Here is a 16,169-nt window from a genome sequence, read left to right as displayed (position 1 = left end):
ACATTGAATGGAGACACAGGAGTGGATTCAGAGCAGAGATTGGAAAAGCTGGTTACCAGATATAAGCTTGCAGAGTTGAAAACACATAGATAGCATTCAGGATTAACTGCTTGCTGACATTGAATGGAGACACAGGAGTGGATTCAGAGCAGAGATTGGAAAAGCTGGTTACCAGATATAAGCTTGCAGAGTTGAAAACACATAGATAGCATTCAGGATTAACTGCTTGCTGACATTGAATGGAGACACAGGAGTGGATTCAGAGCAGAGATTGGAAAAGCTGGTTACCAGATATAAGCTTGCAGAGTTGAAAACACATAGATAGCATTCAGGATTAACTGCTTGCTGACATTGAATGGAGACACAGGAGTGGATTCAGAGCAGAGATTGGAAAAGCTGGTTACCTGTATGAAGGTCTAATACTAAGTAATGTACTAAGTGTATGCAGCCTGCAAGGATCACAAGTGCTCTACATCTGGAAACAAACACTTTTCCAAAGTTTGTTGCATTTGTATCTACGGTACTTAAAGATAGAAAACATCTGTCTGTTGGAATGTATAAGTTGGATAACATTACTTTTTTTTTTTAACCCAGATAGTTTGCGCTGTAGTAAAGTGTTGTGGAATATGTTGTTGCTATTTAAATAGAAAAAAAAAAAAATCACCTTTCATTTCCAGAATTGTGAAACGTATTCATAATTAACGCTGATTATATAATTATTGCCTAATATACCACAATAGGAGGGCACAACGGGAGGGCAAAAGGTACCCACCACACCTTGATGATCTATATTAGACCTTCAATATAAAATTTAGTTTTAGGGTGGAACTGTATCTCACTCAGAAACTTTACTGACAATCAAAACTAAACCTTCATTTACCTTTACTCTCAATAGCCTTTTTAATTCTGTTAATTTCGCTAGACTTTTTTGTCTTTGTGTTTGCCGGTAAAGCTCGCCATACATACAACATTCTTACCTACTGGAATGCAGATGATCAGTTGTACGTTGGATGGTTTTTACCAACAATCTGACCTGACATCCCAGACTAAACTGTGAGCTCTTCACTGGTGATTTAAAGGACAGCAGCGCTAGCATTCTGAAGCTAGTTACTTGCCTCAAAGGTCCCAAGCCATCTACCTTGGCATCACTGCTTATCCAGCGATTGGCTGCAGAAGTTCAATGTTGTAGATGAGATATCAATGCTGCAGCCGTCTAAACCAAGACTGGCAAAGAGTAACATCTTATTTTGTTGTTTTAAAGCAGAGGTCTCAAACTGCATTCCTCATGGGCTGCACACCATGCGTGTTTTCAAGATTTCCTTAGCATTGCACAAGGTGCTGGAAACATTATCTGTGCAGGTGATTAAATTATCACCTGTGCAATGCAAGGAAATCCTGAAAACATGACCTGTTTGCGACCCTTGGGGAATGCAGTTTGAGACCTCTGTTTTTAAGCATTATTACTTTGCCCCACCTTTCTTCATACCTAGACAAACCATTCAACTTGTGTTGGGCTGTAGGCCACAGTGCCCCAGGTGAGTAATATGGAACTTTTCTCTACTGATTTTATGTTCCACCTTTTTTCTTTGTCACCTCAATGCTCCACCTCATTTTTTTATCCTATAACTTATTGTGTTGCTAAACTTGAAATGTAAGTCTTTTAGATGTCCTGAATAGGTTAGTCATAGTCAGCGATATATGGGTCTACCACATTTCTTATACATATGCCCACAAAATTTGATATTGAGAATTCTTTGAAGCTACATCAAGCAATTGTATTAATTTCAGGGAAAATGGTAGCAGTTTCAAGACTGTTTCCTCATTAAAAAAAAAGCTCCTTAGCAGCATCAGCCCCTTTTCCATTACAATGTGTGGCTCATATTGAAAGTCTAGGTTTACCTTATACCTACAAGAGAAACTGCTTAGAAGGGCAATCTCCAATCTAGTGGAATTATCAAAATTGTTTTCTGTAGCAATGTGTCCTGATGATTTTCGGCGCTTGTAATCAATGGAGATGTTGACAGGTGTGATTTACCAACTACCAATGTAAGAACTCCCCTCACTCAATTATATTGTGCTTTCACGCAGACTCCCTTAAGGGCATGTCACACTAAGAGATATCGCTATAACTAGTGACGTTATAGCGATATTGCTAGCGATATCGCTGTGTCTGATACTTACCTACGACCGGCTCCCCCGCTCATAATCGCTGATCGCGCGAGAACGTCCAGGACTGTTTCTCGTAGTCAGCTTCCTGTGGCACTTCCTGCTGTGAGGACGAGCGACAAGCGTGGAGCCGGACGGGAGGACGCAGGATCGCCCGGTGTAACAGGTAAGTAGCGATCCCCGTCCCCAGCGATGTCGCTAGTGAGATCTGCCTGTGTGGCAGCTCACTAGCGACCACTTAGCGATGTACCAGCGATCCTGACCGCGTCATATCGCTGGTCGGGATCGCTGGTACATCGCTAAGTGTGACAGTACCTTTAGTAATCCCCATAAAGATCAGGCAGGGCCCTGATAAACGGCTTTGCCTGATCGTAGAGAGAACTGTGATGCTCAACCATAGCTGCACCGTCCTTTACATTTCCCTTCTCTCATCCTGATGTTCAGGTGAGAGAAGAAAAGGAAACTGGACAAGTGGTTCGGATTCCTAATACGGATCCATGGAATCACTGAAACAGAGGGTGGAGAAAGCAGGTGGAGCAGTACATGGGACAAGGGAGCAGTCTGTGTGGAACCAGGAGAGCTATTTTTGGTGAGGTGGGCAAGAATACCTAGCTGTCAAAGAAGTGCCTAAAATGCAGTCTGTAAGAAAGAGATAGTCTTGGGGAGTAGTTTGGGAGTTAGAAGGGGTGTGAGAGCAATTTGGGTAAGACACGGACCAGTCTGTGTGAGAAATTTAGAGCATTGGGAGACGTGAGTGATAAAGAAGCAGTTGGTGTAAGAGAAAGGGTCACGGGGAACAGTCTATGTGAGACATGAAGGCCATAAGGAGCAGTCTGTGATGGAGACATTGGTATCGGACAGTGTAATAAATGGGGGCATGAAGCACTCTGTGTAAGAAAGAGGACAAATAAGCTGTAGGAGTGAAAGGAAGAACACTATAGTGACCGTAAGAAGAAATCTGAGTGAGAAATGGATGTTTATCCATTCTAGTGTCAGCCTTTCTTCTGCAGTGATGACGCTGAAGCCTACAGGGGTGAGGTACCCGCCAATCAGCAGGTCTCCAACATCAATTTTTCTACTTTACATCACCAAGGCTCCAAACATTACTCTCTTCTCTTCCCTATGCTGCCAGTGATACTAACATTGACATCTTCACTTCCCCAGTCCACCAGGGATGTAGGCCCTAAATCATTCTCTGCCCTACTATTCTACGAATGATACTGAATTTTAGCACTTTACTGGTCGCAATACAACCCTAGGTACGGTAATTATGGCATTTTTGTAGCACTATACAGACATAATTTTTTGCCATTGTTCTGTATTGCATAGTTCAGAAGGAACAGGCGCCAAGTTTATGACTTCCCTTCTCACTAACTGCAAAGGGAGAGGGAACACTGAACATGGTGTTTCCTTTCCATCACTGTTGAAATACATACAGGGTGGGCCGTTTATATGGATACACCTACATAAAATGGGAATGGTTGGTGATATCAACTTCCTGTTTGTGGCAAGTTTATGATCACTTATAAAATGTGTTCAAAGTGCTGCCCATTGTGTTGGATTGTCAATGCATCCCTATACTCCCACTCTTGACACACTGATAGCAACATCGCAGAAGAAATGCTAGTCTAAGGCGGTCAGATTCCTTGTAGGAATGCTCGGACCTGACACCCATAATGTGGTGGTCACCATCTTGCTGGAAAAACTCAGGGAACGTGCCATCTTCAGTGTATAAAGAGGGTAACACATCATTATGTAGCAATTTCAGATATCCAATGGTATTGAGGTTTCCATTGATGAAGAATGGCCCCACTGTCTTTGTACCCCATATACCACACCATACCATCAATTATGGGTGTCAGGTCCGAGCATTCCTATATGAACAGTTTCCTGGAAAGTGGATTGGTTGTCGTGGGCCAGTTGAATGGCCACCAAGGTCTCCCAATCTGACCCCCTTACTTTTATCTTTGGGGTCATCTGAAGATAATTGTCTATGCGGTGAAGATGCGAGATGTGCAGCATCTGAAACAATGGATACTGGAAGCCTGTGCTAGCATTTCTTCTCTGGTTTTGCTATCAGTGTGTCAAGAGTGGGAGAAGAGGGTTGCATTGACAATCCAACACAGTGGGCAGCACTTTGAACATATTTTATAAGTGGTCATAAACTTGTAAATAACTCATGAAAGAATAATGTTACTTCAAAACCAAGCACACAATTTCTTGTGAAATTCTCAATAAGTTTGATGTGTCACATGACCCTCTTGCCATTGAAAAAAATAAAGTTGGATCCAAAATGGCCAACTTCAAAATGGCCGCCATGGTCACCACCCATCTTGAAAAGTTTCCCCCCTCCCATATACTAACGTGCCACAAACAGGAAGTTGATATAATCAACCATTCCCATTTTATTTAGCTATTTAGGTGTATCCATATAAATGGTCACCCTGTAGATCGGGGGCTTTGTTTTATCAAAATGTGGCTGAAATATTTTTCTTTTTTTAAGTTTTTATGGAATGCCAGATGTTAATAATCCAGCTTTGAAAGTGTATTTGAAAGTTTATCCTCTTCTAAAGAAATGGATAGCAATATTACAGTGGTTAAGAATTATATTTTTTGTTGAGCAATTCTTAGATACACTTTTGTAGAAGACTAACTGAAGGGGATTCTACACTTTATGGAGGTCATTACAAAAACCTGCTCCATGGAGACACGATGACCTTCCTGCCAATCAATTACCTCCGATTACGGTATTTATTTTTTCTGTTAAGGGTTGGTTGTACATAACCACATGTTGGAGCGGTGTGGCAATGGCAATATTTAGCAATGGTGTGGCCTTTAGCAATAAATTGGATCTTTTATTAACCATATGTCCTGTATTCAGTAGTACACACCAGAATACTGATAAAAGCAGCTTGTACCCATATCTGTATACTAGCTAAGGTTTTTCTTCTTCCGCATACAGAACATCTTATATAACAAATCAACATCTTGAAGAAAAACTTTATACTCAGAAAAATATACCTAGACAGATGGGTCTGAACCTCCTCTGTAAGTGAATGGAAAGAAACCATCTTCCTGTTAGAACAGCTAAAAAAATATTTATCTCCTAGGTTGCAGCTGGGTTGCTGGGATATATCCCATCTGCTCAGCGCGCGTATAAAATGTCACTGCATAAAGAGCAAGCTTATAAAAATGGAAATTATCAGGTTAAAAATATAACTTTCTCTCAAAACTTCCTGTCATTTCCCTTTTTAAACATTTCTGATAAAAGTGAGTGACACAAATTTATGCACTTTTTACAACATAGTTATCACAATTTGATTATTCATAGATACATAATAGATATTTATTATTTAAAATTAGGAAGTGTGCCCGACATATTGTACACCTCTTTTCTCTCTTTTTTTTTAATTAGAAAACCATTGCTGTTAAAGACCCGTAACAGTTGGGGGCACTGTTGTAAATGTTGCAATAGTACCCATGAGCTTCAAGTGAATGTACCGCAGTTGGGCTTGAGAGGTTTTTGAGGAATTCTATTCAGAATATTGGAATACCTATTTAAAGGGGTTTTCCCCACAAACAGAAGTTCATTTTAATAAATAGATCTTGGAATAATGGTTATTTCCACAATTGGATGTGTGTAAATAAAATGTTTCTGTGCTGAGATAATCTTATGAATGTACCCCTCCTGTGTAATGGCTGTGTCTGACTGTGCAGGGACATGGTCTGAAGGCCCCATCACACACAGCGATATCACAGCGAGATCGCTGATTTTGTGATGCCACTGCGATCTCGCCAGCGACATCACTGTGTGTGACATGGATCAGCGATCGGTCCCCCTGCGGGGTATCGCTGATCGCGCTCCATCGTCCTAGGCTGTTTTTTGATCGTTGGCCTCCCGCTGGCCAGCGCGCATCGCTGCGTGTGACAGCGAGAGACCAACGATCAGCGACGCTGGGAGCTGGTTTCCAATGTAAACAGCGGGGATCTAAGAACTGCGTGGCTCTTGGTTACCCTACCCACTGTTTACCTTGGAAACCAGCTTGCTCGCTGGTCCTGATCTCTGGAGGGGCTGTCTACATGACAGCTCACCAGCGATCAGCTAACGATGTCCCAGCAATCCCATCCATGTCTGATCGTTGGTGGGAACGCTGGGACATCGTTATGTGTAACGGGGCCTTGATCATACCACAGCTCCTGGGCAGGGGAGGAAACAAAAGAGTATACAGACAGGACAGCAGGGGATTCCAAATGATTCTTTCTCTGAAGTGAAACAAATGCTTTGCCTTACAGAAAGTATCAGCTGTGACCCTATGCTGTAATATCTGTATACTCCATTTTCCTTCCTCCCCTGCCCAGGAGCTGTAGTATGATCACACCATGTCCCTGTACAGTCAGACACAGCCATTACACAGTACACAGCAGAGGACATTATAAGATTATCTCAGCACAGGAACATTTTATTTAAGCACATCCAATTGTGGAAATTATTATTACTCCAAGATATATTGATTAAGGCTATGTGCCCACGTTGCGTTTAAATCCGGACACTGAAAACCGGACTCCTTCACAGAAATCGCGCGTTTTTTTCCACACGATTTTACCGCGATTATGTTCGCGATTTTGCCTCGATTTTCGCGTGCGATATTCAAGCACTTTCCAAGCGATTTGAAGCATTGCTTGGAAAGTGATTGACAGGTTGTCACACTCGTCAAACATAGTGTTTGACAAGTGTGACCAGATTTTAACTATTGAGGCCGCCTATGCGGCATCAATAGTAAAAGATAGAATGTTAAAAATGATAAAAAAATAAAAAATCGGGGTATATTTTATACCTTCCGACTTCCTGCGCAGCCTCAGCGACGCTCCCATTCCCAGCGATGCCTTGCGAGACCTGTGATGACGTTGGTCTCGCGTTGCTATAGCGATCTCACGAGACCGCCAGAGTCACACGAGACTACGTCATCACAGGACCCTGCCGCAAGGCATTACTGGGAACGCTGAGGCCCGGGAAGGCAGCGCGGGACATCGGAAGGTAAATATACCCCGATTTTTTATTCTTTTTTTTACAGGGGTATGGTACCCAGGGCCTGGAGGACAGTCTCCTCTCCTCCACACCGTGGGTACCAACCGCACATGAGACGCTTAACTTCCCGCATGGTGGGCATAGCCACATGCGGGAAGTAAGCGATTCTCATGCATTCCTATGGGTGCGGAATCGCCGCAATTCTTTGCGATTCCGCACAAAAGAATGAGCGTGCTGCGATTTTTTTCCGCGATGCGATTCCGCCGCGGGAAAAAGCGCAACATTAGCACAGCATGTGCGGAATACCATAGGAATGCATGGGGTGCGTTCTGTACACGATTTTTAAACGTTTTTGCGCCGAAAATCGCGGCAAAAACGCTTAAAAATTGCATCGTGAGCACACAGCCTTAAATGAACTTTTGTGTGTGGGGCATCCCCTTTAACTTTTAAAATGGAGTAGCGTGGTTTTCTGGAAGTGCTCAATAAACTTCATTCCTGGTGCTGGCATCAACATAGTTAAGTTCATTAATTTGTACTTTTTTCAGTAGATAACAAGTGTAATCGCCTACACCTTTGAAGCAAACAATGAGAACTTGTCAAATATTTAAAATACACACACGGTGTATTAAAGGATTTGTGAGCAGTGTCTGTATAGTACAGTAACTTTTTTATACTTTGTATTTTATACTCAAGATAGAAAACTGTCCTCAAGTTTTTAAATGTGTGCTGTTTTTTGGCTTGTCATTAATAAAATTTGCTCTTAGTTTGTACCTATTGATACTGTGTGGTGATCCTATTTTTTTTTTTGCATGATTCTTTTCCTCTTTTTGGTTTCTATATATGTCATGCAAGAGATCCCCCAGTGAATATAGACTCTAATTATTACTGTTGTGATAGTGCCCGCTTGCTCTTTTCATATAAGGCTATGTGCCCACGTCGCTTTTTTCACGCGATTTATTCCTGAGCAGAAACGCCTGCCCTTGAAATGGAAAACGCATGCGATTTTTGACACGCGTTTTTGACGCGATTGTCAATCGTTTTTGCATGCGTTTTCCCATACGTTTTTGCCCATATAATGGATCGTATGCGGAACCGCGGGCGATTCCGCAAAATGAATGAACATGCTGCGGTTTTTACCGCTAAGCATTTCCGCAGCGGTAAAAAACGCACCATTGGCACAACATGTGCGTTTTCTATTACAAATCCATTTGATGCATTTTTTAAGCGTTTCCGCCGCAGAATCGCGCGTTTAAAAACGCCGCGGAAACGCTTAAAAATCACATCGTGGGCACACAACCTGAAAGTGACTTCAGGCTTTTTGTTGTAATTTTGGATGAATTAAACCAAAAAAAATAGCCTGAATTATAGTCCATCTAGGTTAGCTACAGGTAAACTACCACACTAGTGCATGTATTACAGTTTTGAAGGGATGGTTAGAACACAAATTCATTTTCGTCTTAAATGCCTATTTAACACCTTCACCATATGATTTTCCATTTTTGCGGGCATTCCAAAGTGCTCCAGAGAGAGGGTGCGGGAGGGTGGGGGTCAGTGGCCCAGGTTTTAAATGTGGGGGATTGCGGTAGTTTCTCTTAGTGTAAGAGTGAATGATAGGGGTGAGGATTAGTGGGATGTATGAGGCGGGGGGGGCCAGGATTGGGGGATATGTCGCCAGTAGTGAGAAGAAGCAGAGAAAGGGAAAAGAGAGTGACTGATTTGTATTGTATTTTAGTAGGAGAGGTCTGAGGTTAAGGAGCAGGTCTGCCGATGAAGCGAGGTGGGGGAGATAGTTATTTGGTTCGAGGGTGCAGGGGTTTGAGGATGGCGGAGGAGAGTGAAGATTAGTGGAGCAAAAACAGTGAGGGCAGATGTAAGCAAGGTTAAATAGCAGGGTATGAAAAGAAAGGCAAGTAAAATAGGAAAACAGTGATTATTCTTACCTTCTGACCGATTTTTGGACTATTTCTGGTATATTTCTGATGTATCACTTTAAAGATGTCACATTGGTGCCTTACCTGGCACACAACGCCACAAATTATTGTGTATTCAAAAGAATTACCAAAGTGAAAACTGGACAGAGAGGTAATTGGAATTATTAGCGGTAGTCTAAGTCGAAGTCTAATATATGAGCGTTGACATTCTTGTTCAATTCTTGTTATGCATTCACGTCCACATCATCTATTGTGAATGTGAACACATAGCAATGAAAGCCTCCAACTGAAATCAGACATTAGCGATCATCATCTCTCCTTATCAGTCGGTCGCTGCTCCCATACACATTAGATCGACAGGTTTGGCTGTAATTAGTCGGTGTATGGGAGCCTTAAGAAGGGTTCACACATGAAGAGAAAAAGCAGTAATCACTGGGGCAGTCAATCACTAGAATGCAGGACATTGACACCACTGACAAACACTACAATCAGTCTCTCCCCAGACTGAAATGGCTGATAACAGGGAACAATAGCTTACATCCAACATGTACAACAAATGTAGATAAGACTTGAGGTTTTGTTAGGGAAACAATGCAGCTGCCTGTGCACAATAGAAAGCTGTAAATGGATCACAATATGCACCGAAATTAGTATGTATGTTGTGATTCAGCATGAGAGACGAAAAGCTGTAATAGTTCTATTTCTGTAACCTTTTCTATGCCAGGGTACAATAACAGGCACTGCTGGCTCCTTTCCAGCTATTATTTCCTATAGCTTTAAGGGAACTGGGCTGGCTAAGGTCAGGAATCTATACTAGCACAAGGGCTGTCATTATAGTGTGTCCACAAAGGGTTGTGTCACTATGTATTTCTGGCTGTGTCCCCAGGGTATGATGAGTAAAAGGGTGGCTGGAATTATTGGTGTGCACGATGGTAAAGGAAAGTGGTAGGACAGGTAGACACTCCCATCTGCAATTTATTTCTCCTCTCGAGTCGCGAAGAACATATGAACTGGTAACGTGTTGTGCCCACTCTGACTTGCACTGGCTTCCTGAGTCTACCTGGGATCATTTTCTGATCCAAAGCTCCAGGTAACCTTGGAATTTGATTAATGACCTCCGCTTTGTTCTGGCCACAAGCTCTACGCTCCATGTTTACACAGTTCTGTTTTTTTCTAAATCGGCACGTCCTGGCCGTCCGGTGTTTGCTTTTCCCGTGCGCTCACCTTAAAGAGCAGATATGACTGCATACGGTTACCTTGGCTGAATCTGCCTGCACCACTGGAATAAGTAGGGTTCTGTAGCTTTCTTTGGAACGAGTACCGACGAGTAAATATCCGCCCCCATAGTACACATTCACTCGCCATATGTCATGATGATCTAAATCTAGAAAAGAATATTTCCTCTGAGCGGCAACCAGTCCAGTTTACCACTCTTGTTTTCTTCACAGGAAAAACTGTGACGTCTGAAATGGACCCTAAACCCTATTACTACAGACAATGGGGACCACTGTAGTCTGCTTGTGTGACCTGGAAACACAGTGACTGCACTGGGGAAAGTGGATGGAAATTATCCTTCATTACTTTTGGATAGCAACTAAATTGAGAAGATGAAGCTGCCAAATTTCCACATGTTCAGCTCCTGCTAACGCCGTTCTTCAGAGAGAAGTCATCCTTGCATCTGTTCTCTCCATGGTTAAACTTGACAAACTTGATTTTAACTAGTCATTTCTGTTGGTATTTGCAATGAAGAACAGCTCCGGCACCATGCTGGACCTCAGCTTCTTGACGGATGACGAGTATGACAAACTCATGAAAGTCCTGCAAAGAGATGCTGAGCTGCAGAAGAAGGACGGTGACCGCATCAGGTAGGACCCACCCTACTATACATACTGATCACACTGACCACCGGGCTGCCACATATGAACATAAAGACAGTGTTACTCAGATCATTTCATGCAGTATTGGCTGAAAATGAGTAGATTTAACCCTTCATCAGTCTAGAAGTTAGGAAAGCAGCAAAATATACTGTAATGTTATAAGCAATAAGCATCGAAAATGTGTACTACCTTTAATAAACTTTTGTTTTCCCTTCTATGTACAGTAAAGTAATTATTGCAGGTTATCCTTCAGAAGTTATTGCATATCCTGCAGTACCCCGTCTCCAAGTGTATGCTTCTGAACCGCAAACTAATTAAGCAATATCTATAGATATAGGGAGGGAATAGCTCTCTAATTTTACGCCCTCCAGATACACACCTGAGCAGGTTAGGTAGTATATGTGTGTTTGTGTATATATTGCGTGTGTATGCGCGTGTATGTATATAGACGGATATCGTGTGTATATATAGTACAGTGTGTACATCTTTGTATGTATAGTGTGTGTATATATAGTGTGTGTATGTACCATATATTCACTATGTGTATTATATATAGGTACATAGTGTGTGTATGTATATAGTAGTGTGTGTAACAGACTATATGGAAAGAGGAATATAACATAATTTTTGTGAACATGTATTCCCATTAAAATTAGATTTTAATGATAAATTTAAAAACACTTATTCCCGTGAGCAAATGATAAAGAAGACAAAAAATTGTATACAAAAAAGTCCTATTAAAGGCTACAATGGACTATCTGCACCCTTCCTTGCCGTGGAGGTTGGCACCCTAATAGATACGATTGTTTGGCGCCCCCACTCAACGTCGACTGACCCTGTCTCCCCTATCTCACCCTAGTGACACAGGTGGGAAAACAATGTCAAATAGAAAAGAAATGAAGGAAGGGGAAAAAAAGGAAAACCTTTTTAAAATAGAAAAAATAGCCACAATAAAAAGGTATGCCCAAACCTAGATTATAATAGGGCTGACCACTGACATTTAACCTCACAAACATGGAAATGTCAAAAACAATTATTATTGCCTATTATAGAACAATGGGCCAAAAAACCACCATACATTGCTCAGAGCATGTTTCACAGAATATACATGCACCAAGGACATAAATAGTCCGACAAATAGAATTATAGCAGTATATGGCGGAAAAAGGATAATCGCCTCTGATAATTAGAATAACCACAGGTGGTGCAATAGAATAGACATGATATTAAATTGTCCCAGAGCAGACACATAGATGAAAACATAAGTAAAACCACTAGGTGGTGTTTGATTTATCATTTAAAGTCGCCCCGACGCGTTTCCCCGGTGTAACGGTTCATCAGGAGGCCGCAGACTTTAGTACCACTGATACTGGATATACTCCATGATGCCCCAGATAACAAGATGTAAAAAGGCATGGCGTCGGTCTCAAGAGATAGGTTTAAATACCCCCGCTATCATGTACCAACTAAACCCATTGGGCGCACGGTCACACAGGATACAAATCATTCATTTAACCTAGCCAATCGCTACGTGTTTTACATTTCCTCACCCTGCTGCGTTCCAAAACTAAGCCAGCGTGCGTGTCAGGTCAAGTGCGCATGACTGGAAATGATGTACCGGAAATGATGTACTCAGGAAAAAATGAAAGCACGTTACCTCGCAACCAGAAGTAACATCCGGGCGAGTACAAAGATCAGAAAGTGCCAGCATATATAAAAACAATATCCAGACTATACCGCACTATCGCACAGACGCACAAACATCCGGACTTTATTATATAACCGGAAGTATCAGCATATATAGATAGAATAGATAAGAACAATGTCCAGGTTCTACCGCAATATCACGCAGACGCATAATCATCCGGGCAAAAACCCGGAAGTATCAGCATATATAATAGAATAAGTAGAAACAATGTTCAGGTCAAACCGCACTATCGCGCAAGCGCACATAAAAATGGCGCATATATCAATTTCAATTTGAACAACTATAATATTTCCATAGCTGAGCTATTAAAATTAAATGTAAGCGTCTCCAACAACAGGAATGTATTAATGTAATAACACTAGGAAAAATGAATTTATAATAATATACTTAAATAATGATAAATAAAAACATCTCATATTTATTTATAATAAACAAACTCATAATAGAGTTAGTGCGAAAATTAGGTACTACTTACAAAAGGACTAGCTACACATTTTCAAAATAATGAAAAATTTATAAGGGCCAAAGCAATCATGACTCTTAGAGGAAACATGTGAATGACAGGCACTCATTCAGACCTTTTGGGGAAAGGGATTGGAGTCAGAATATCCATTCTGCCTCTGTTCTTTGTATAATTTTATCAAGGTCTCCCCCCGGGGGTTTGGGTCTGACCAACTCAATCATCCTAACAGTCTTCCCATCATTCCTCTTTTCTTTAACCCCCAAAAGTGAGGATCTATCAGCCGATAGCGCCTCATAATATGATTTTCTTAGAATATGTTCTGGACAGCCTCTCGTTTGAAACCTATGATGCAAATCATCAGCCTGGTTTCTAAAGGTAACCAAGTCAGAGCAGTTCCTCCTAATACGGAGGAACTGTCCCTTTGGTATACCTCCTTTTAAAGGGGTTGGATGATGACTTGTCCGTTTAAGGAGATTTTTTGTAGATGTCGGTTTCCGATATGTAAGAGTCTCAGTGTTGCCATCCTGTTTTTTGATAATAGTCAAATCCAAAAAATTGATACTATTGTAGTGACACTCAGACGTAAAACGTAACCCTATATTATTGATGTTAATACCTTCCATAAACCGGTGGAACTCACTTTTCGGGCCAGACCAAAATACCAAGATGGCAACTATATATCTGGCTCATAATGTAATATAGGAGTTCCACCACATGTCCTCACCACTAAAGATGAGTGTTTCCTCCCACCAGCCCAGGAATACATTAGCATAAGTGGGGGCACAAGGGCTGTGTGTGTGTGTGTGTGTGTGTGTGTGTGTGTGTGTGTGTGTGTGTGTGTGTGTGTGTGTATATATATATATATATATATATATATATATATATATATATATATATGCTGTACTGTGAAAAAGTTGTAGGCAGGTTTTGAAAAATTTCTACAGAGTAAGAATGATTTCAAAATAGAAGCATTAATAATTTATTTTTGTAATTTAATAAAGAAAAAAGTGAATAAATGAGAGACTATTATTATTATTGACATTTTTATAAATTGACATCACAAATAATTCTAATAGTAGCGACAATCTCTGAGAGTATACAATATGTATGTGTATACTGAAGATGGAGCTTTGTTCCATGGGCGTATAATCATCGGATTCATGCTCCCCTAATTACAGCCAGTATAAATCAGACAATGTCATACTTCGAAAAGCCAGCAGGGGACGATGCTTCTCAGATGACTAGTCCCACAGGCCGGTACCCTACAGCTTTTCCTCACCCCACTTCTCAGAGTGACTGTGTGTATAGGAGAGACTTGCCAGTCACAGGGAGCAGGCAGTGTGACGGTTTATTAGAATAGTCATCCGAGATCGTGCGATCATCAGCCGTATGGTTTCTCAGAAACGCCTCATCCAATGTCTGATTCATGCTGCCTGTGGTTCGAGCAGATTGAATCCGCTTTCTGATTCCTTTTCAGGATTAGTGAGGTTCTTGATTTTTGGTAATAAGTGTCTTCGTTTTTGTAGAAAGATGTCTAAAAAGGGTTCTCTCATTATTACATTTAAATAGTGTATCTATAGCTGAATACCCACATAGCATAAATAGTACATTTTTTCCAGGCTTTTTTTGTGCAGAAGATCTGTTGCATATAATCAAGACTCAAGATCCAGACAGACCAATCTCAGCACAGCCTGGACTGACTACAGGAAAGCCTATGACTCAATGCCACACATGGATCTGTGAATGCTTGGCTCTCTACACATTTGACAACAGGAAATTAAGAACCTTCCTCAGAAACTCAATGGGGCTATGGAGAACAACATTGGAAGTCAACTCAAGACAACTAGCACAAGTGACCATCAAATGTGGCATATACCATGGTGATGCACTGTCCCCATTGCTGTGTTCTGCATAGGCTTGATCCCTCTCAGTCAGATTATTACAGAGTCTGGCTATGGATACAACTTCAAGAGTGGGGCTAAGTCCCCCTAAGTCCAGGTGGGAAACCCCAGAGAAAGTGGTGGAGAATGAAAGAGCTAAAATCCTGTATGGCTTCAAGATCCAGACAGATAAGCAGGTGTTTGCTAACCAACCAGACATTGTGATAGTAGACAAGGACCAGAAGACAACAATGATAATAGATGTGGCAGTGCGAAGTGACAGCAACATCAGAAAGAAGGAATATGAGAAGCTGGAGAAATACCAGGACCTCAAAGGAGAACTGGAGAAGATGTGGAAGGTGAAGGCAACAGTGATTCCAGTGGCGATAGGAGCACTTGGAGCAGTGACCCCGAAGTTGGAAAATGGCTACAACAGATCCCAGGATCAACATCTGAACTCTTTGTCCAGAAAATGTGCAATACTGGGAACAACTAAGATCCTGCACAGAACCCTCAAACTCCCAGGCCTCTGATAGAGGACCTGAGAATGAGGAAGGACAAAAAAATGACCACCCCCACTGGGGGGTGAGAAGGAGGTTTTTTCATGTGTGTGTGTATACAGTCACTGTTGAAAGTGTTGGCACCCTTGACATTGTTCCAGAAAGAGAAGTACCGTATTTATTCCAGAAAATTATTGCAATTACACATGTTTTGTTATACACATGTTTATTTCTTTTGTGTTTATTGGAACAACACAAAAAAATGGGCCAGAAACAATTATTGGCACCTTTCCAAAATTGTGGGTAGATAACCTTGTTTCAAGCATGTGATGCTCATTCAAACTCACCTGTGGCAAGTAACCAGTGTGAGCAATATGAAAATCACTTGTGAAACCAGATAAAAAAGGGAGATGTTTACTCATTCTTTGCATTATGTGTTTGTTTGTGCAATTCTAAGCATGGAGAACAGAAAGAGAAGAGACCTGCCTGAGGACTTGATAACCAAAATTGTTGAAAAAATATTAACAATCTCAACGTTACAACAAGTGCATCTCCAGAGACCTTGATGTTCCATTGTCCACGGTGTGCAAGAAGTTTACACCCCATGGCATTGTAGCC

General features: G+C 41.4%; 1 protein-coding gene across 3 annotated transcripts in view; it reads left to right on the top strand.

The window, feature by feature from the left end:
• LOC141050927 (synaptotagmin-like protein 2) overlaps positions 1 to 16,169 on the top strand; it is a 174,986-nt gene that overhangs the window by 77,777 nt on the left and 81,040 nt on the right. For 2 of the 3 annotated variants that reach the window (XM_073547633.1, XM_073547635.1), the window contains exon 2: positions 10,572 to 10,988. In XM_073547633.1, the coding sequence (XP_073403734.1) occupies positions 10,867 to 10,988 (122 nt within the window). In that variant the 5' untranslated portion in view covers positions 10,572 to 10,866. Of the gene's footprint in view, positions 1 to 10,085; positions 10,214 to 10,571; positions 10,989 to 16,169 lie in introns of those variants that run through there. The other variant, XM_073547634.1, reaches the window with a different exon arrangement.

This window comes from Dendrobates tinctorius, unplaced genomic scaffold (genome assembly GCF_039654945.1).
Source record: "Dendrobates tinctorius isolate UK_male_01 unplaced genomic scaffold, ASM3965494v1 ptg000154l, whole genome shotgun sequence".
In the NCBI taxonomy this organism is placed as follows: domain Eukaryota; kingdom Metazoa; phylum Chordata; class Amphibia; order Anura; family Dendrobatidae; genus Dendrobates; species Dendrobates tinctorius.
This window is presented reverse-complemented; position numbering and strand designations above follow the sequence as displayed.